This window comes from Notothenia rossii, assembly GCF_949606895.1.
Source record: "Notothenia rossii genome assembly, chromosome: 6".
Lineage (NCBI taxonomy): Eukaryota > Metazoa > Chordata > Actinopteri > Perciformes > Nototheniidae > Notothenia > Notothenia rossii.
Window position 1 is genome coordinate 22,219,546 of NC_136909.1, and position 22,414 is coordinate 22,241,959.

General features: G+C 41.3%; 1 protein-coding gene across 12 annotated transcripts in view; it reads left to right on the plus strand.

Moving 5' to 3' along the window:
* Positions 1-22,414, plus strand: part of aopep (aminopeptidase O (putative)) — a 68,723-nt gene that overhangs the window by 25,424 nt on the left and 20,885 nt on the right. For all 12 annotated transcript variants that reach the window (XM_079688452.1, XM_079688455.1, XM_079688460.1 and 9 more), the window contains 6 exons: positions 626-728; positions 973-1,080; positions 1,586-1,629; positions 4,089-4,149; positions 7,973-8,035; positions 9,293-9,379. In XM_079688452.1, coding sequence (XP_079544578.1) covers positions 626-728; positions 973-1,080; positions 1,586-1,629; positions 4,089-4,149; positions 7,973-8,035; positions 9,293-9,379 — 466 coding nt within the window. The remainder of the gene's footprint in view (positions 1-625; positions 729-972; positions 1,081-1,585; positions 1,630-4,088; positions 4,150-7,972; positions 8,036-9,292; positions 9,380-22,414) is intronic.

A 22,414-nucleotide genomic window follows, 5' to 3' on the forward strand; every position in this document is an offset into this window, starting at 1 on the left:
TCCTATTGGCACACTGAGTTAATCTGCTCAGCCTGATCAATACCGCCTAACTGAAACTATCATTGCACAGCATCCCACGTCAGTGCTGCGTTTGTCTGGATTTTATTGGTTTTATGTGTGTTTATGGAGGTTGAAGGGATGATTTGTATCTGTGTGACAGGCAAAGCAAAACCTGGAGCATGCCTCTTTTGTGCCTGTGGACATTGGTGCTTTTTTGTGAAAGTGTTATATGTTCGCTCAGTGAGTCATGGGCAGTAAAGTCAGAGCGCAACACTGTGAGGTCATATAAACAGTATAGCATGCTATTATAAATCTGCAGCTTGATTTCCTGCCTGCCTCGGGCAAAGTATGGCAACTTGGCAAAGGGTTAGCCATTGAGAGGATCGGCTGAGTGGCTGGATTTTGGGCTGCTGACAGTGTATTCCTGCTCTTTATAAATTGTGGTTTTCCTGCAACTAAAATGCCTGGAGCGGGATACAAAAATAATAATTCTTGGTTATGTTTTTTTCCCTCCAATACCTCTCGGTTTTTGCTTTTCTGTGTGTGTCATTCTCTGGACACCTCCATTTTATCATGGGCCCTTTCTTTACCTGTCTCTTACCTATCTTTCTTTGTCCTTCTGCAGGCCTAACATGGGGAACACTGGTCAGGTCAGTGACTCTGGCTCATCTACGGTTAAACATGCCCTTAACCCAGACAAAACCTTCATGCAAGTCCACTACCTCAAGGTAAGATAAATGAGAGAAAGACAATGGGAAAAATCAGGGGGAAATGAATAGTGGCAATAATAAAGAAAAGCAAAAACAAAAGGGATATAGAATACATAAATCAAAATTACCAAAACTTCTTTAGCAAGATGTGGCTCTTTTTGTTGGATGTGCTAGGATTGGAGATAAAGTGAAAATCGATGTTGCTTAAAAGTTATTCTCCCCATGAATCATGTTTTCTTGTTGTTATTTGTCCTTTGTCTAGGGTTACTTCCTCCTCGGGTTCTTGGCCAGTCAAGTGGGAGAGCAACAATTCATCAATTTCTTCAGATTATTTGTGAAGAAATACCATGGGCAACTCATCTTGTCTCAGGTGGGGCTTCAGTAAAGGAAACCAGATTAATTTAATGGAAGATTGCATTGTTAACTTCCAGCTACTTGAGAGGCTGTTAATAACAAGCTGAGCTCAGATTAGACGGTTTTAATATGACCTGTCTCTGAGGCACAACGTTATTTCATTTAATTAATTTGAAGCTGCCACTAGTTTACAATAGTTGAACGTTCTCCAGCAGATTTTCAAATTGATGGCTTTACAGCTCAGCCACATATGTTTATTCTGCTGGAGCCATGAAGCTGAGTGATCACACCTGGAAGCGTGTGTGTGTGTGTGTGTGATATGTGATGTGTTCCACCTGGCTCGTGCTTCTTCGGTGAAAGCCTGAGTCTTGCCACTAAATAATGTATGTAACATAAACACTGTTTAACCTTTCACTCCTGACTTACGATCAAGTATGCCTTTCTCTTTCTTTTTGTCTTCAACCCACACCTCGCTAAATGCATCCATTTCTGTCTGTATTTTTCTTTTCTTTTTCCTTCAGGATTTCCTGCAAATGCTGCTGATTACCTTTCCCGACTTGGAGAGGTACGTAAGTGGCTATGAATAATGCTTACAGTGTAAATCAGGAATAATGAAGAAATGTCTCTACGCATTCAAATCACTTAGGTTTTTCTAAAGTATCACTAGGTTGGTTTCAAGTACAGATTCAAGATATGTTATTAATTTCTTTCTCAACAGATGTGACTTGTTGCAGATTTATATATGAGCATGTGTTGATTTGGCCTCAGTTTTTAATCTGCTGTGGAAACATGACCAGCGAAAGCTCCCAAAACAAATCCTGTTAAGAGAGCAGTCTTATCCACTCTCATATTAATTGAAGTGTAAAAGGATAACCTCTCCTCCTCTCTAATTTTCTCTTTCCCTCTCTGCGCTCGCTTAATGATTCATTTCCCTATTTGTCCTGATTGCCTCATTAACCTCTTCTTCTGCCTGTCTATCTCTTTCTCCCTGTCTGTCTTTCACTTTATTTCTCCCAACCCTTTAACACTTATTCTCTCACTCCTTTTCTCCTCCGCACCTCCGTGTTGACTTTTTGCTTTTTCTGTCATGTGGAGTGTGCTGCTGGACTCGCAGAGATTGATTATATTAAACAGGGGGAGTTGGGGACAGTCAATATTTGGATCCGATGCCTCTTTCAGTAAACAACATGCTAGACGGTTCAGGATGAGAATAGACACTGTTGAGGGTCATGGCCGCTCTTTGTGCACGATCAAATATCCTGCCAATTCCCCCGACTAAATGAGGAACATAACATGAATAGGACTTAACAAAAAGCTATTAACAAACATTACAAAAATGATTTCTTCATTGATTTCTACTAATAAGAAACCATGGTTTTCCAGATATCAACGTCATTCTTTCTCATACTGTATGTCACCATAAAGGTGAATAACCAATCAAATGAAATCAAGATACCAAGCTCAACGTGAAAAGACTGGTGAACACTTGTCTAGTCTGCTCTCGTGAGACATAAAGCTTATTTATATCCAGTCTTATTATGAAACAGCATTTGACAGGTCCTGTGGTGTATTAAGTGTATTAACCTTTTGTTTGCCACGAATGAAATCTATGCACATAATACCATGTAATCCTGCCTTATGGTGTCTCCCTGTTGATCTGGCAGATGTTCAGTCTTTATATACTCTCTTTGATTCATCTCCACATGCGAAGAGCTGATATTAGCTTGTGGTGAAATCACTTTTAATGTCAAGTTGATAGCGAAGTGTTGCTTATAAAGGGAGTATTACCCGAACAGCTTGTTGTAAGCCTCATTTTACAGAAAGCTCCAGCAGCGGAGTCTCTATTGCTTCTCTTGCTTGTGTGTCCGACACTGAGGTCCCAATTTAAATATCTCAACAAGTATTAAAAGGATTCTCTTGAAGTTTGACACAGACGTTTGGGTCCGCACAGAATGAACTGCGACCATTATACCATGATAGCATCAGCCTACAGCAAATAAGGAGATGAGAGGCAGATGAAGTCCAGTTTGACTGATGCAAACTGATTCCTGTCTGACAGGGTCCAGCTGAGCCTGACAAGCTCAGCCTGAGGTGTCCTTAAATGGCCCCTTGCACATAGGTTGAAGCCACTACAGCCTCGTAGTAAAGGCATGTAATGATCTAAAGGTCTAAAGCAATAGACCTATTGAGAGAGACATGTTGCCGAACATGATGAAGAACTGGAAAAGAAAGTATCTAAATGTCTGAAATAGAAACAAGTACTTCAGTAGTTTATTGCAAACCAAAATTCCTGGATGTCAATGACATGTCTGTCAGTGGGCAAGACTTTGCATCTTTCTGAGTATTATACAGTACAATGTATTTATAAAAGTATGTCAGGCGTTAGAGATTCCCTTATCTGTGCTTTCAGGTTGGAGTTCCTTCAATTAAATTGTTTCCTTGTGGAAAATAACACCTTTTAATGGGCTCAACATAACATATTAATATACAGTAATAGCTTAAGACTAGCCAAGTGGGGAATTTCCCTTAAGCAAAGCCTGGCAGGATTGATGATGGGGTTGGGGGGGGGGGGTGTATTGCTGTGGAAGTCACTCTTTGACAGTTGTGTACCTAACACTTAAATACACATTGCGGACTGCTTGTGGAATGCTTGTTTGTGTGCACATTAGTATATGCAAGCCTTTTCTGTCACCGTTTGTTTTTCTGTATGTATATGGCCATTTCCATCTGCAAAACCATACACTTGAGTCTCTCCTCAGCCACACGCAAACTTGTGTTGACACACTTGCTTGCTATACATGCACATAAACCCAATTCATTGTCTGTACATGCCTGTTTGCTTGTCCTTGTGTAGGAAAATGGGTGTGCCCCTCTTTTTTGTTTAAGGTGTTGGCCTAAACCTCTAGTCCACCACGACCCCAAACATATTTTACCAAAGCCATGTTTTCATAGGGTGTCTTGGGCAATAACAGCCATTGCTATAATAATAGGAATAATGCTAACACTTGTGCCATTGTGTTGCAGAGAAGGCCTCACCCTCAGTGCTATTCATGCTGACTGGCTCGATCGACCGGGAATTCCAAAGGTATGAAGAGTCTTTTTTTTCTGCCTCTTTAGAGAGTTTGAGCATGTTGCTTGAATAAATGATATATTTTCACTAGTTAAAAATCAACAAGCCAAATAAAGGTGGATAATTAAACATTTAATAATAATTTAATCTAGACCATTTATACCTGAATATAATAAAAAACTATTTTTTAGTCTGAATGAACCACTTTTCACAATCTATCTGAAAGGTTTTGTTTTGGCCTTGTTTAGGCGTGTGAGGGAAATATTGTGCACCTTTGCAAAAAAAAGGTTGTTCACAAGCTGTAGGTGAAAACTAAATCTGAATGGCTTGTTGAATCCCATGTTCTGACCAAGGCAGCCCACAAAGAAACTCTTGGGGTTTGATTTGGTGTTGGTATGCTCTCAGGATAAACAAATACCGTATAAGTGTCACTCCTTAAAGGGCAGCACAATAGTCTTAGTTTGCTTTTCCTTTTTAGTTTTTCTCTCCTGTTGTTTTTATATCCAGTGGACTGCTGATACCTGAGCATTATCATCTTTAATAACAGATTGATAGGGTTTTGAGATCATGCATCAACTAGACTTTAATAAAGTTAACATGCTGTGCTCTGATCCAGTTCAAAGCCCACGGGGTTAAGTGTGGTTCCACGCTGGGGGAACTTTCCTTGTTTTGGGGAGTGTGATCTTAGCATTTGCTAGACAAAAGAAGCTACATTACTTTTTTCACACTATTTATCAGCTTTAAATGGCGGCGTAATGACACTATTCTAATGGCAATTATGTCTCATGTTATGGCTTTCGGTATACTATAAATACTGTGGCTTAAATTATTCGTGACTTTTAGCCAGTAGGCATTATGAAATTGCTAGACATTGAGTATAGCATATTTATTTTTCAACTTTCAAAAAAGATCTGATGACATCTTGATGATGAACTGAATTCCACTGGAGGGCATCACGAGCTGCTACGTTTATTTAAAGAGCTAATCTTACGTTTGATTGTGTTGTTGAATCATTATTACCCCCTACTGTCAGTGTATCTTGACAAGGTGAGGCTCTTCCTCTGCTCTCTTATTGACACACACACACACACACACACACACACACACACACACACACACACACACAGGCACGCACGCACGCACACACACACACACACACACACACACACGCACACACACACACACACACACACACACACACACACACACGCACACACACACACACACACACACACACACACTCCCTGAATCAATCCACTTTATCAGCTTCTTCAATTCTCCCATCTCCATGGTAACTGATCTTAATGACCTCTATGTGTATGTGCATTGTGTGTATTTGCACTCTTGTTGCTGTCTGGGAACCTTCACCTTGCAGATTATGTGATGATGTAAATGGAGCCTTTCAGGGGCCTGAGGGTGGGAGGGAGGCATGGAGGGACTGCTTTTTTCTCACACCTGATTGGGTGATGACTAGAGTGGTCTTGCAGAGGCTTTTTTTGTGTTTGATGTGCCAGTCACCAGCTAATAAGATCAGCCAGATCGATCGAAACCTTTTACAGATGCGAGTGCTTGTGTATTATGTACACTAGACACTAACACATTTTAAAAGTCTCTCTCTCCCTCTGCTTTCTATTCATCCCTCGACAATGTGCTTGAATTGGAGAAAGGCAGGAAATGGTTTGGCCTAAAAATAAACAATGACATTTGACGTTCCTGGAGTAAGAGAAGCCAGGGCTGGCCTATTTTAGACCTCAGAGTTTGGATGAGTAAGCGCTCTCTTTGGAATGATGGATCTAGGCTGAGAAACCTCGTTTAAGAATTTTTACTCAAGCTTTCGGCCTGTTACCTTCACAGCTCAATTTAACATTTCATGTTTGTCTGCATGGCTCACATAACTAAAACCAATTATTACAAACAGATATAACATAGTTATTTAAACTGCTTTACCTAGCATTAAGTGTTTACAGTTCTTCCAGGCAGAACTTTGATATGGATGTACTTCGCCCTACAAGCCTGTGCAGCTTTAAAATAAATCTAAATTGGCTAATTTAACAAAGGAAAGAGTGCCAAGTACGAGAGTTCAAACTTTCCTTGTTGGGTTAGGGCAGGGGTGCCCAATACGTCGATCGCGATCGATCGGTCGATCGCAAGGGTAGTGTGGGTAAATCGCATGCCATTGAAAAAAAACGAAGGGAAAAAAAATATATGTATATTTTTTTATATATACTTTTTTTTCAAAGTTAGGATATCATCCCTCCTTACTATGGCATTTGCCACTTGATTGACGTACAGGTAAGCCGGTCTGAGTTGTATTGTGCCATACGGGTTCATGCAGTTATGAGGGGGCCTCACCTCCTCATCTGAAGCGCAAATGCGGCGCACTATTATACGCTTATGCGGCCCAATTAGTGTAAGCGCGCAGATTGGGTAGGGGCGGCCCAGGTAGATCACTTGGGCGTGGTCATTTTAAAAGTAGTTCCCAAGTTGAAAAAGTGTGGGCACCCTAACCCCATCCGGCTCTTCTGTTGCCAAATTATTTGTCTTAGCTTCGATTTGATTGTTTGATTAAAATATTTTCGTGAAAGTTTTGGCTTATATATTAAATAAAAAAAACAGCTTTATTGTAAAAATAGTTGTTCTATACTCAGTAAAGTAAGGTATGGTACCAAAAGACTCTGGTATTGTCTTGTCATTGTATTTGGGATTGCAAAATCAAACTGTGTATTGATCTCAGGAAGATCAAGGGCATGCCTTTTGTGTGTGTTTATGAATTAGAGGTGTAACTTCTGAACTTGCAACCTGATATTGATTCAATGGAGACACTACACAGACGGGGGCAGGATGAAGAGACATTTTGAGGTAGACAAAAGCCTTTCTATTCAGGGAATGGTAGTGGGGATCTAGGCAGCAAAAGAGCCATGTGGTAGGTATCCTGTTACACAATGCCAATTTGATGCTTCAACACTCACTACTCCATATAGCCCACTCGAACACCTCCCTCTCTCTGTACCTCTGTGTCTGGCTCTCTCTCCCCATCTCCTTGGCTTCCACACACACCCATCATGCTATTTCTGCCGGAGTACTTGTATATAATACACACAGAAGAGTACTTAGGCATGCAGCTATTGTATTGAACTTTGTGTGTGGCTATGGTAACAGCATTAACAGCTGAATGTGTGTGCGGGGGCATATGTGTGTGTATCCTACAGTAGATAGTATGAATATCATGCTGCATCTCTCTCGTGTGTGTGTGTGTGTGTGTGACATAACACGTTGCTTTCCTGCACTACCTGTCTTTCTTCTTATTTTCCCACTACACACACACACTAGCATAACCACGCTCTCACACACACAACCCCTCACTGTCATCAGCATCAGTCGAGCAGCTGAAAGCCTTAATAAGGTTAGAGAGTAAGTGCTGTGTGTTTGTGCTGTATAGCTGCTCTGTGCGTAGGTGTGTGTTTGCATGGAGGAGGTAACTGTCCGTCCTGTTGTTATTGACATGATGTTTTCCTTCCTCCTTCTCCTCTTTTTTTTCTTTTCTCCTTCCCCTTTCTCTCATCCTCTGAAGTCAATTGGCGAGTTTCCGCCAGAGGAACAAGTGATCACACTCCCACCTCCTCCCTCTCCTCCCACCTCTCCCTCCCCTTCCTGCTTTGCTTGGTGTCTCTCTTTCTCTCTCTCTCTCTCTCTCACTCTCTCTCTCTCTCTCTCTCTCTCTCTCTCTCACTCTCTCTCTCTCTTTCTCTCTCTCTCTCTCTGTGCCTCTGCAAAGCATTCCACTCCGTCCCGATCACTTGCCCCCGGCTCACAGCTTTCCCTTCTTCTCTCCGTTCAGTGGCTGTACGAAAGAAGTGCCGTGTGGTCACAGGCAAGGCTGGTGGAAGAAGTCAAAGCAGAGGTAAGGACTCTCTCCCCCTCTTCTCTATTTCCCAGTTTCTTCTTCTGGTCTTCGGGGAGTGGCAGACAGACTCGGGGTCAGCTCTCAGATTTTAAGTATTGCAGCTTTGATTGCTTGATATGATTGTATTCTGACTCTCACCTCTCTCTTTTCCTTCACTCAAATATTCTGCCTGTATTTCTCTGTACTGTCTTGTCTGTTTTTCCGCTCCTGTCTCATTTATACGCTCTGTTTCACAATGTTTTATACCATCTCTTATCTTTACTTCTGTTGCGCTTCATCTACCTTTCCTTTTTCATTTTCTCCCTGTTTCCATCTCTCCCTCTGTCTGTCTCTGAGTGAAGTGCGGCACACAGCGCTGTACATCTGTTGCGTGTCATTCTGTGCTGCCTATCATATTTCCCATAGAGCTTTCATAGTTTTCTTAATTGTTTTGCCCATTCATTTGTGTGTTTGAAGTGCAATCAAATCAGACCGGAAGAGTATATTTGTCAAAGGTATTCTAAATTACTTAAAACGCAAAGAATGATTGAATGCTTTTGCATCTTAGAAATGACTTGTACACTTTGTGTGCTTGTAAAACCTCACCTTTTCAACAGTTCAAACTGTGTTACTCTGAGATACAAAGTGAAGCGGGGGAGAGGAGATGGGGTTTGGCCTTGATTGTCTGTTTAATGGAGATCTATGGTGTAGGGAGTTGCTCCGCTCCAGGCTCCGTCACAGTTACATACTTTCACTATTACTCTTTTGTCCCAGCCGGCCGTTTGTGTGGTTATATATGGAGCACAATTGAGCCCTGAAAGGTTGGAATAAAAGTGCGTGTGTGTGTGTGAGAGAGGGAGAGACGGACCCTTAGACTGTTGTTCATTTGTGTGTGTGTGTGTGTGTCTACTTGACGCTCTGTCAAGGCTTGCCTGCCAGTGAGAGTAGATATATGTATATTAATGCATTTCCACATGAGAGATGGAAAGTGTGCATTAAGTCTGTTTTATATTTACTTTCTGCTATTGGATATAACATTCACTCTCTTACACCCTCTCCTTTCTCCCCTCTCTCCCTTTTTCTCCCTCTGTGTCATCATTACACCTTTCTGATTACTTCTCTCATGTCCCCTTTTTTTTCCATTTCGCCTTCACACTGCCTCATCCCCTCTCGATCAAAATCACTTTGTTGTCTCTAACTACCTTGTCTTCTTTTTCCCGCCTTGACTACCTTACCTCACCCCCCCCCCCCCTCACACCCGTACTCCTTCCGCAGGTTGTAAAATGGATTCTCCTCAGTCAGAGCCATCAGGGGAAGGGCAGAAAGCGGAAGAGAATAGAGCCCAAGGTGAACTACAAAGAGGTAGGAGGCACTTTACTTTAATACCTCTATCAACCTTTCCTCAGCTTTGCTCGTTCCCTTCTTTTTTGAAAAACTTTAGCTCCCCATCTGGGTTTTGGCTTATTATAAATTAGCTGGGATTTTTTAAGAGCTGTGCAGCACTATTGTTAAAACATAATCATCTCCCAATTCTGTTTATGTGTTGTGTCTGCGAGGACAGGCTAGCCTGTTCTTTTAAGTCTGTGTTTATGTTGTGTCGCACACATATTTAAGCTTTTAAGAGCTTGTATACATCACATACCCTCTGCTTTTTCTGTGTGTGTGGTCATGGCCAATGTGTGGGACGGTGTTTATGTTTGTCTGGAGGGGGTGGGGACCGTTTGGCCTCAACATTGTGGTTTTGAATCTGGTCTTGAACTGTATCCCTTTTTTCTCTTTCCATACTTCCTTTAAGTGCACGCTGTTTCCTTCCCAATAAAATGATTTCCATGAAAAATATCCCAAAAGGATGGGTTTGCCCGTGTGTGTAGTGTTAATTAGTTCTCTGTAGGGATGGCTAATCCCCCTCACCCACTACTTGACACACACTCTTGCACACACGCCTGCATCATTAATGAACGCACACTGATCTATAAGCCACAGAGGGCCAGAAGTCATTAGTAAGAGTAGAGCAGCTTGTATATATCACTCTTAATATGCTCAGATTTTGTAGACTGTAGGAAACACATTTTTTTTGTGCAGTGCATTTTACGGCATGAGTAAGTTAGTGCCCCTGGGTGTCTTTGAATAAAACTTTGCAAGGAAAAGTAAAACAGTTATTCATTACCAAGAATATTGTACATATCCATTTACTTTTTGGGCCTATTAATGTCCGTTCAACACTTTATATAACTTTAAAAATATGTAATTTAAGTTTTATTCATTACCAAAGTTATTTCGAGCTTTGCCTAAAATCCAAAGGATATTTCACCAAAACCTTGTGTTGAAACTGGATCGTATTACCTCCCAATTCCTGTGTTGTAATTTGGGGTGCAGAGTGAATGAAATGCCTGTAGAGTTGGCAGCCAGTGCAGCCCCTTTAACCACCTGATACCTACCGTCTGGAATATTGGTAACGTACACATATGCTCACAAATACACTTACTTCTAAGGGGCAGCTAAAGGGCCTCTTCCTCTTGGGGGCAGAGAGTGCTGAAATCAGCCTCATGAAAGAATAGCCAATTACTGTCCACTTGGTCATACACAAAAGTGAGAAAGACGAGGGAGGGATGAATGGACGGACGGACGGACGGACGGACGGACGGATGGAGCGAGGGAGAGGGGGGGATGTAGGGGGCGGGGATGTGGGAGGTCAGCGTTTGAAGTTACACCATAAAAGCCATCCTGAAAGGAAACACGAAGTGAACCCTCCCCCCTTTCCATGCACCTCTCTCCCCCTGCGGCCCAGCCCTCTCCTCTCTCCTCCTCTACGTCTCCCTCCCTTCCCTTTGTTGCGGTGTACAGAGAGTGCCCCATGGATGGACCAGGTGTATTTTATATTACTCCTTCATGTACTTCAAACAGCCCAATTTCTACTCGCTTTTCATCTACCTCTCCTCCCTTTCTCTTACCCACGTATACCAGCCTGTTACAAGGCTATAAATCACACAGCAGACCCGATCGGAAAAAGAAGAATGGAGGGGGGTTAAGACTTAAAAAACATGAGACTGGAAAGTAGACAAGGAAGAAAAAGTTTGGATTAATCATAACGAAGACACAACTGGAGCATAGAGAAATGAGAATTAGATATGAAAAACAGCACTTGATGCTACCGCTGGGCATTATGTATGGAAAGGATATATGGCTTTAAACCACAAAATGTAGCAGTTAGATGGAAACATACAAAGGGAAATGAGTTAGTAGAGGATTTGAGTAAAATAGGTGATGGAATGACGAATGGAAAGAGAAGATGAAGACGTAGAGCAACACAGAGAACAGAACTTGGTAAGAAAGGATTTTAGGAGCTGATGTTCGGGGCAAGAGTGAGACTAGTGGTTGGTTAGAGGTTGATTATTAAGTATTCCAGTAAGGTAATGCATCTGCTGGGGCATTTAAGGATATGAAGAGCAGAGTGGATATTTGAGAAGATGAGAGAAGCACACGAGAGATGACATATTACTGGATTGGCCAGATAGATAATAGCGGTTAGAGAAGGAAAAAAAGGCGATGGAGGAATAATGAAGGTAGGACATTTAGTTGCCAAGTATTGGGCTGCGCCACGGTTGCATTTAGCGCTAATGACATCATGGATGATTAGGGAATATACGCACACACTCGTAAACCTATAGGTGCACAAAGTGGATCGCACCAGACTCCCCCCACAGAGCAGCCTTGAGATCTGGTTTATAGAGCCAACGTTTATTAACAACTTCCTGTCGTCTTTGTTTCTGTGATACGTTATTGATTCACATGCATGTAGATGCTTGCGTTTGTACACGTGTGCGATTATATACGCGTGCGTGTGTCCAGTGTGTGTAGAGACGTCTGTAGAGGGATATTAGTCACGCCTGTGTGGTAATGGGCCTCATTTTGCTCTCATTTTCATCTGCGGTCTCGGTAATGAGAGGCTTCGTCTGCCCTTGCAGTTCAGGACAGGAAACCCTGTAGGGTAGGATGTGAATAGCATGAGACCGTGGCCAACTTTTCTGGCAACGACAGACTCCTCTGCTCTTTTTTAAAGTTGCTTTTTGTAAGTCTTCATTGATCTGGGGAACATATTGATCAACTGGACTCCACGGTAAAATTCCTCAAAGTTGATCGATAGGTATGATAAACCTAAACCTTTTCTAAAACCTCAGAAGGCTTTACAGTGGCTTAATACTCTCAGACTTCATGAATCAACTAGCCTGCGGAATGGGCTTAATGCCTGACACATGCAGCTATTCCTAAACATTATTCTTAACACATTTGCATAACCGGCAAAATTCAAAATAGATTTTTACTTGATTTAAAGTTCTTAATGTTACTGTAATAAAGGGCTAAGATGTATGTAGTCTTATTTTACACTTGTGCATCAAAATACAGTATATTTTCCCAGTGCCTTTGGTGTAGATGTGATAAGGTTCTGTATAAATAGAGAGTGTTTATGTAGCTCTTCCTGGATAAACATATCTGGGGAATGGTGTAATCCTGGATTCTTCGGATTCCTGCAGAAATTGTTCTGTCCCACACTGTTTTTAGCTAACCTTCATACACACCCACGGTTGGACATGCCATCGGGAGCAACTCATCATTAAGTATCTTGCCCAAGGATACATCGACATGTGATATACAATAATATGCCTATTTGTATATTTATTTTTGGAAGCACAGCTAACAATGTCAACCTATGTATTATTAATTTCAGGCTAAAACAGTTACATGGTTGGGCCCATATAATATATGTCAGAGCAGGGACACCTTTCATGATAACTTAACAGATGCAATAGAATAGGTGGATCATGAGTCAGCCTCCATCTCATCAGTGTCACTCTATCACCTGATTTGCACCTACATGGCAATCTGCACCCTCCTGGTCGATGCTACTGGTTACTGTGGAAACACCTACCACCAGATTTATGTTAGTGGCTCAGTAAATGTCAACAACAGGTTAAGAAGAACAGCAGGTCTTCAAACCGTACAGTGTCGTCAGTTGAACATTAATGTTTTGTTTTTTTATTTGTCAAGTGTGAGACAAAATGTTGTATTTAAAGCAGACTGTCAGTCCACTTTTATACCTGCTAAAGATCTTTTTGAGTATTTTGAAAAGACTGATTAGAGATTGAGTCGTACCTCAGGTCTTACAAAAAATTACTTTAATCAAGGTCTATTTAGAAGTTCTAAGTCAAAGGCCAATTGACTTGCTTTCTGTTAAGCCCCTGTCACACTGTCTCGAAATTGACACCAGATGGACACACGAATATGGAATTGTGAATTTCGCACGAAGATGGCCCCGAACTTGGTCAACAGCCAAGTAACAGCCGAAGCAAGTACGATGCCTACAGAAGGCTACACGATGGCACCCGAACCACACGAAAATATGGTCGTAGTCTTTACTGATGATTTAGTTGAATGTATCCAGACTCAACGTAAGAGCTTGTGCCTCTTCGGGGGTGCTAACATTTAAACATACACTTTATTCTTTACTTTCTCCGCCTTTATATGTAGATTAGAAGATGTTACTTATCATGTTGTTTCCATAGCAACAACAACTTCCTGTCAACAGCGTAAACTCGCCTTCAAAATAAAAGCATCTAAATAAAACAGGAAGTTAACCTAAATTACATTTAAGACATACAACTACAACGAAAGTAACAAAAACAATGTAATATCCTTTTCAGTTTCACAGAACACAAATTGGGTTATTTACATAATATGTTTACATGATTTTGTTGTGCAATAAATGCAATCTCGATGTCATCGTACTATAATAAGATGGCTACACGACGGCATTGCGAGGGCTTCACGTAGTCGTGTTGCCTTTCTAAGACAATCGGGCAGCTTCTTGTTTCCTTCGTATTGTCTTCGTGAGGCGAAAAATGCCCGATGGCACGGATGATCAGACGGAGATGACACGATTTGACAAGATGCCCTCACGAGTGCCTTACGAAGGGCAAAATAGACACACAAATTCAACACGAAAATGAACCTTCGCAAGGTCCTTCGGCAATTTTTTGGCATGCCAAAGATTTTGCCACCGCTCACGAAGTTGCTGCCAGAGCCTGAGAAACTCCACCGGCGGTCATACGATGGCTTAAGATGCCCTCACGAATGGCCCGATGTTGTTACGATCAGAGCCGAATTTGAACATTTCCTTTATCGTGTGTCCATCTGGTGTCAATTGTGGGACAGTGGGACAGGGGCTTTACTGAAGACGTTATACCACTCATCCAAATTGAAAGGAAATAAAGTGGACCTTGATTTGTTTTCCTAATTCAAGTTGCATTACTCTACTGCCATGAACTAAATACCTTAGAGTTTAAATAACACAGGTACAAGCTCTATTTAAGGAAATAATGTTAACACAGAGACTTAAACGGAGCTCAAGTGCATGGTGACTGAAATCCCTTGTGTGCTGATATGCGATGTTGGTGGTTCAAAAGAGGAGGTAGTGACTGGAGCCCCTGTGGGAGGGTAAACAGCAGGAGGTCTCGATCAAAAAGCCTTCACAGTTTGGTGGGGTTTGGCAAGTGGCGAACAGTACTCTACCATTTTAGTCTGTGCTAATTTGTGAAAAAGACTCACTGTCTTTAATCTTACAACATGTTTTGCCAGCATGGATTTAAATGTGAATGCACAAGTATAATAAAGTGGCCATGATTAAAAAAGCTTCAATGGAAAATTACCCAACACCCTTGTCTGTTTTTCTCAGGCAATATACATCTCCTTTCATTCTGTTTGTTAACTTAGTTCCCATGAACTAAGGAATATGTCTTTATGTTTTTTATGGTATTGTTGTTGCTGTGGTTTTCTTCAAAATACCTCATCCCTTCGGAGTATACTTAGTCATATTTGGCAATGAGAACTCTACCCCTGAGCGGCGTTGACGAGAACACATCTGGTTTTCCTTCATCTCTTGTTTTCCTATCTCCAGTGCTTTGTCTCTCGGTTTATAACGACAGCGTCTCCACTTCCTTCTCCCCTACTCTCTCGTGCACATTTTCTTACTTGCCCTGTTTCTCTTTCTGTTTCTATTCCTCTGCTTCTCACTCTGTCCCTCTCTCTCTGTCTTTCTCTCTCTCCTTCTTTCTCCCTCTTGCTTTATCTCTCTCTCTCTCTTCCCGTGATGTATTGGCAATGAATCAGGGATGAGGGAGTGTGCCGGAGGAGAGATGGGAACATTCAGGGAAATGACTGTTTCCGGCCAGACTTCATCACATCAGGAAGGGAAATGGTCGGCGTGCGTGCGTGTGTGTGTGTGCCTTCGTGTGCCTGTGTGTTTCTCTATTATCAGACCAACTGGGAATCAGCTAAGAGCTGCTCAGACACTCAGTCCACTGTAGTGAGCCACAACCCCTTACTTGTCTTTTCATGAAAGTAAAACTTGAGCTCTGCATATGGCAACACATGCAGACGTAATGCAACTGAATCCATCCTGTAGCTTTAATAGAATATTTAAGTAGCAGTTTGACAAGCTGTCACAGGGAGTTTATTATGTCTCACTTTTATGGGTCCAACTCATTTGCTATACTCCTTAGCTCGTCGTGATGGAGGGTTTGCTGTGCTGTCGAAAGCATCAAGCCTCTGATTTGGATCTTTCATGGAAGGCTGGTTTCAGATGACGAGCGATGCGTCAGTTCTCTGGACTCATTCTAACCATATTGTAAGATCCTTCTAGACTGCTTTGGTGGTGTTTGTTCCATTGATAGAGACTTCATGCAGTGAGGCTGAGGGCTGAGGTGTTGTTCACAAGTGATGGGTTGCCAAATAAACCGGTGGATTTGTGCAGCAACGGCCGCCATGCACATATGTAAAAGATTGCCATGGTGAAGAGGAAAGTTAGCTTGAGGATGCCTTTATTTTAATTTCTCGTCTATGATCATGGGCTTATAGTGATTAAATAATATAATTAAGTACACAAGAAGAAGCTACCATATCTTATTAGCTGTGTTCCACTTTTATGTACCTACTGTTGGAGTTTCAACTGCTTCCTGAATGGTTTGTAGACAGGAGACAGGATTTCATCAAGGCAAGGCAAGGCAAGTTTATTTATACAGCACCTTTCAGCAGACGGCAACCCAAAGTGCTTTACAAAATAGAATAAAAGACATTTAAGAAAAAATACAGTGGAAGCACATTATAAAAAGGCATTTAAAAACAGGTATTTTAAAAAGCAAAGTTAATAAAATAAGCACAACAGGTATTAAATACATGGATAAAAGCCAAACTGCAGTCAGATGGAAGCAGAGTCATACTGTTATCTACTTACGTACTGTACATGCATGACACAAAAGAACACAAAAACACACACATATACTGCAGCTACACAATAATGTATGGCATCCTTTAAGTACACTAGATCAAAGTTTCCTCGAGGCTGAACTCATGACCTCAGTGAGAGATATTGAAGGAGTAAGAGAATCGGAGGAGAAAGAGAATGAGTCCAGAACATCTTAAAGAAACAACAGAACTGGAGTAACAACAATCAGTAAAAGCATCCTACTGGCTTTTTCATTTTACGCAGTAATTAAAAAGTGCTAAAACAGATTGTGTAGGAATGAAAGGATTAGTGTGTCAAACAACTGCTGTTTGATTCAACCTTCACTCACAAAGACTTTCAGTCAACAAGCTGGCGATCCAGCGTTACCTGTCAATGAAACTTTCCAGTCCACTTGTGTGCCTGTTTTAAAAAAAAGTGGGGTCTTTTGCTTTTTTGTTTTGTGACAAAGCTCATGTATAAAGCTATAAATCTGAAGACTACTTCCACAGAACTTATACACAGCTGTTTGTACACATGGTTTATTGCAATGGTAACTGGTACTGCTTTCACTGTATATTACCCCAGAGTTTAACTTGTAAAAGTCATGCCGTGGTATGACAGGATATTATTGTATAAACTGACTGATAGTAAAATCCACTGTCTGTAAAAGTGTACATGACAGATGGAACAGTGTTTTGTCTGACTTTATTTATTGCGATGCTGTAGTTTTGTCACATCCAATGTAATCCAATCCCAAAACACTTTTACAATAACAAATAAATAATACAAATCAGGATATTTTAGCTCCAATGTTTTTTTTATTTTCTCCAAAGTTTCTCAAATCTGTGCTTATGGAGAGGAAAGAAAAGCTGTTTTCCCTTTTGATATCTAGTGAAAATCTTAGAAACGTTATCAGTGGTGCAATCGCTGGAGATGGGAAGATTAATTTGTAGAGACGGGAGGGGAGGAGAGAGAGGAGATGGCTCCATTTGTGTTGTGTTAATGGGAGAGAGCAAGACAGAAAAAAAGTAACAGGGAGAGAGTGTAGCGTGTATTTGTCTCATTTATCACTCAGCAGCACTTCTGTTCTCGGGGTCATTTTAAGCTCACTGCCTGTCTCATCTCGTCCAGGGACTCCCTACAGTCCGCCTGCATGCATGTGTGTGTGTATTTATGTAAATGTATGATGAATATGGGAGTATACAGTTAAAAAAAGGGGGGTGTAAAGAGATCAACAGTCAGGATTGACGATGCTGACAAGCTATTTCATTGCATAGCTGCTCTAAAATACCATTGAAAGACACACCCATGCACACACACACACACACACACACACACACACACACGCACGCACGCACGCACGCACGCACACACACACACACAAAACCACACACAGCTTTTAGGGTAGATGGAAGTTGGAAGTCATATAGATAAAAATGTAGCTTCAACAAGCTTTTCACTGAAGTGGTCAAGAAGAACGAACACACGAGCATACACACACACACACACACACACACACACACACACACACACACACACATATATATATATATATATATATATATATATATATATATATATATATGATGGATCCCAGAAGCCTTTGAGTGTCATTAAAGTGCAGCTGTGTTTGTCTTTCCAGCACACATGGAAAACACATCAGCAGGGCAGAGAGAAGGCTGCTGAATGTGGCTGCCACAGCATGTACAAAACAAGCACAAAAATACACGTTGTTCATTTTGGAGTCAATTCAAACACACATTTAGACATTGAGTATAAGGCTGTGCTATAAAAACGCTCTTTAGCATGGAGGTCATGGTGTTAAACCTAGTGATGCTTTAGCCAGATATTTGTCTGGAGTCATGTTCAATATTGGGCTGGGCTGTAAAATGGAGCTGGCATTTTAGTGGTTGGAAATGAATCAATGCTTTTCACATAAAACCTGATTTAGGCGTCACCTCATAGCTTTCATAAGTAAAGTACGTAATGTTGTGTTTTTGTGTCTGTGTGTGCGTATGAAAGTGGCGTACTGAGTGCTAAAACATCTGTCTTTCCTGTTAATGACTTGGGAGCCGACAGCACCCTCAGACAGCCCTGACACCATTAGCCTTGTCAACACACACATATACACACACGCACACATACACACACACAAAGTAATGTCAGCTGTATGCTACAAGGATAGACACTGAAGATTACATAAATCCCTGCACATGAAACCAATAAGTAAGTGTCTAAAAGATCTGACAGTGTTTAGGGGGATCTGTCTACACAGAGGCTGCGTGGCTTGTGGTCTTATTTTTCTAATTTCAGAGGTAAAAAAATACTCCAAGGCTGAAACTGGTTTGAATAATTTGCTTAGGGAACATTCGGCATTCCCAAATGACTTTAATGGATAATAGATTATCTATCTTGCTAGCTATTGGTTAGCTCAATAAATGTTGCTAACACTAAACATACAGAAGCATGACTAATTCTTAGTTTTGCTGAGCTTATCATTTTCCTGTTACATGGAATAAAGTTCTGTAAAGTAGCGGCACATGTCCTTGATCTGAACAATGAAGCTGTGTATACTGAGATTCACACAGCCAGGGGATGACAACATAGCACTATTGTATACATCTTTCCAAAACTCTGGAGTTATCTTTTCAGACACATAGAAGCTGTTTAGCTGTTGCCAACAGACACACTGAAGGTGACAGCTCCAAACTCCCCAGGCTGGGATATCATAAGCTGGATGTGGTCTTATCATAGGAAAATGACAGACGGATTGTCTTCCTGGGGTTTTGCAAAGTAGACAACACGTTTTGAATTTCTTTTTTGTTGGATGTCTGTCTCTTACTCCATCTCTCTTCTATTTCTGTGGTGTCTTCTTTCAGTCTCTAATATCTACCTCTGTTTCTAACTATCTGTGTGTTTGTGTGGTTTTTGTGTGGCTCCGTGGTGCAGCATGACTCCACAGCTGTGTGTGCGTGTCTGTCTGTGCAGCAGATATCTGGGCTCAGTCCATCCCACATACCTCTGTCAGCTCAAACTGCCTAAACCCATCCAGCTGGGAGTTCACACAGGAGACAACACACATACTGTACACTGCACACACACGCAAAGACACCATTACCAACAACACACATGCAGAACAACACACTCAGAGTCTCTTCCTGAACATGACCTTTCTCTTGATGTCTCTGGCTATGTTAGACTCTCTCTATTTGCTGCTACTCCCGCTTCTTGTAGGACTCAGCCTGTCAGAGTCATCCCATCTTTTCTGCTCCTGCTCTGTATTGCTACCTCTGTTTTTCATGGTACCTTTCAACAAACTTAGATGTTATCACTCCGCACTTGAGTTCATCACTGGTGCATGTTTGTGTATTAGCCCTGTTATTGTTGTCATCCAGCTAAACCCGGCTTGAATGGACCAATCCTAGCTGCCTGTGTATGCGTGTGTGTGTGTGTGTCCGTGCGGGTGCGTGCGTACGCTTAAAAGAGTATTTTGCCTTCAGTTTGTGTCTCGACATTTATTAACCTAACCTCTACAAAATGGCATGGTAAAATGTCCAACAATTGCCTGAGCTGTCAAACATTTTAACCCTTTAGGGGATTTCTGTGTGTCTCTGTGCCTGATTAACCCTAGTTGTTATTATAATCAAGAGCAGCACACAGCAATAATATGTATCCTCAACTTAAAGGAAACTGCAGTGTGGCTGGTAGCCACAGTTGTTTTTTTTATTTAGCCTCGGCCCCTAGGCTGCTCTCACCCTCTCAGGATCAGGCCAGAACAAATTACATGAGGAAATTAAAACTTGGCGCTCTGCTATTTTCAGCCATAGTCACATTTCATACTTCCCTACCTTATGTGTTCAGGGAGTTGGCGGTTATCTGCTAAATAATAGACGGAATGTTTGTCAATGATGATTTTGGATTAAGATCAGAATTTTGTTCATTCCAGAAAGAAAATCCACTGAAGCAGGTCCATCCTAAGCTCTCTAGTGAAATTTGGAAACATCAACAACCAGAATGGATATGTAATAGGAACTCAGATCAAAATTGTGTCCAGACACACAAAACAACATGACTAGCTTTAGACCAAGCTGTATCTAAAACTAATTTGGCTCAATAAGTCTCACACAGTGATAAAGAACCATAAAGTTATCATGGTTTACATTTAACATTAAATAAAACCCTTAAAACATCTATATCTACAATCAATATTAACACTTTCTTATAAAAAAAGAACCTCAGAGCAAGATATATTCTAATATAAACATTGTACTCAATGAATTGTATTACTTTAAAACCTTCAGCAACATATATTCACATGAATACACATTGTAAATGTATCCTAAGGGTTTATTGACTGATGATATTTTAATTGTGGTAATGTTCAGACTACCCCAGCCAGTCCGTAGCTCTCAGTCTCAAGAGCCATTATTTTTTTATAACTTTAAATACAGGTTACTGATGTATGTGTATATTGAAAGAAACACAGCTATCAATTAAGGTCTTCTGCACATTGAAATATACATTCAACTATATATATATATATATATATATATTTATTTTGTATGGAATTTGTTTATTAAAAGCCATGGTAGAGGATAAGTTTGTGGTTTCATTTTTGTATTAGAAGAGTATCTGTCTCCATCAGGATGTCCATATGTTTTTACACAGAAGAATCCACCATCCCTTTCTCCTCACCTCTCTCTTTGTCTGAGAGGACGTCCAGCTGTTAGGATGGGTCACTGTAGTACAAATGTTACAGATTTTTCTCTATCGCACACAAACAGAGTCCTTTTGTTCCAGTTCTCTTTCAAAGGCCTCTCTCTTTCAAAGGCATAGGGGTGGTGCAGGGGCACAACAACCGAGAGCTGGGGTCAATCCCCGGTTGTGACTCTTACTGGTTGGTTAGGGCCCCTGCAGATGGAACTGAGAGGGTTGTTATGCTCTTCTGGTGTTGCTGACAATGAGGACTGTATGATGTACTGTATGTCTGAACAACAGTAGCACAAGAATGGACAAGTACTTTTCTAAAGGGGATTTGTGCTTTCCAAAATTGTAAAAAAGTGTTTGAGGAGTTTTTTGTGTCTCCATCGGGAATGGAACAACGGCTTGTGGGAGGATTGGTAAGAGGGAGGCCAGGGAGGCATCCACTGGAGACAGTTAGATTTGTGGCATGCGTCAAAAGCGCAAAGTGCCAGAGACTAATTAAACTTCCCCTGTTTGGGAGGTGCGCGTATGTGTGAATGAGTATGAGTCAGAGCGGTGATGAGTAGGAGAGAAAACATGTTGATTGCCTTCATGATCAATGCCAAATTGCAGGAACATAGAATTTTACATAACAAACAGCCCACCTTCTGCTGCCTCACTAAGAAAGAACTAAGTGTTAAAAGCTATCTGATGGAACAGAGATGGCATGCCTCATGTCTGTGGAAAGTGCATATGTAATAACTTTTTGTAGGTGTGTGCGTGAGCGTATATTTGCCTGGTTGATTCCTTCTCAAAGCGAGTAGTCTTTCCATACCGCCGGGCCCACCGTGTGTGCTTTTTCAGTTTAACCCCTGACCCTCAACCCTGCTCTGACCCCAAGCTGCTTTTGATTGGCCTGAGACTATGAATTTGTAGGCCAGGAAGGAAGATGGGGGGGGGGATACCCGTCCTAACAACCAGCAGCTGATCAAACACGCTCATTAATACAAACACGCATGGGCATAGACTGGGTTCAATATTGGGGAATTGGGAAGAAGCACACATCACACCTAGGGAACGTACTGACCCTTTAATGGTAACACTTTATCATTTCATGATCAAACATGTATCTAGTACACTTGACTTTCACATTATAAATGAGGCACATAGACTTGTTTGTTTTGTAATTGGACTCTGTTGATTTGCAAAGTATTGGACGTGCTTTGAATATATCTGTTTCCCATTATATTCCCATTACTGACACTGGCACTGTTGTCAGCCCATGTGTTTGTGTCAGTAGACACATTGATGAGACAATTGATTCAGACAATCGTCCTGATTGCAAGGTCAAAACTTGAAAAGCTCTCTGCCTCTTCTGCGTCTTTTTCAACATTGTTCTCCTGTCCCACTGTGTCCGACTCTCTCAAAAGCCCTCT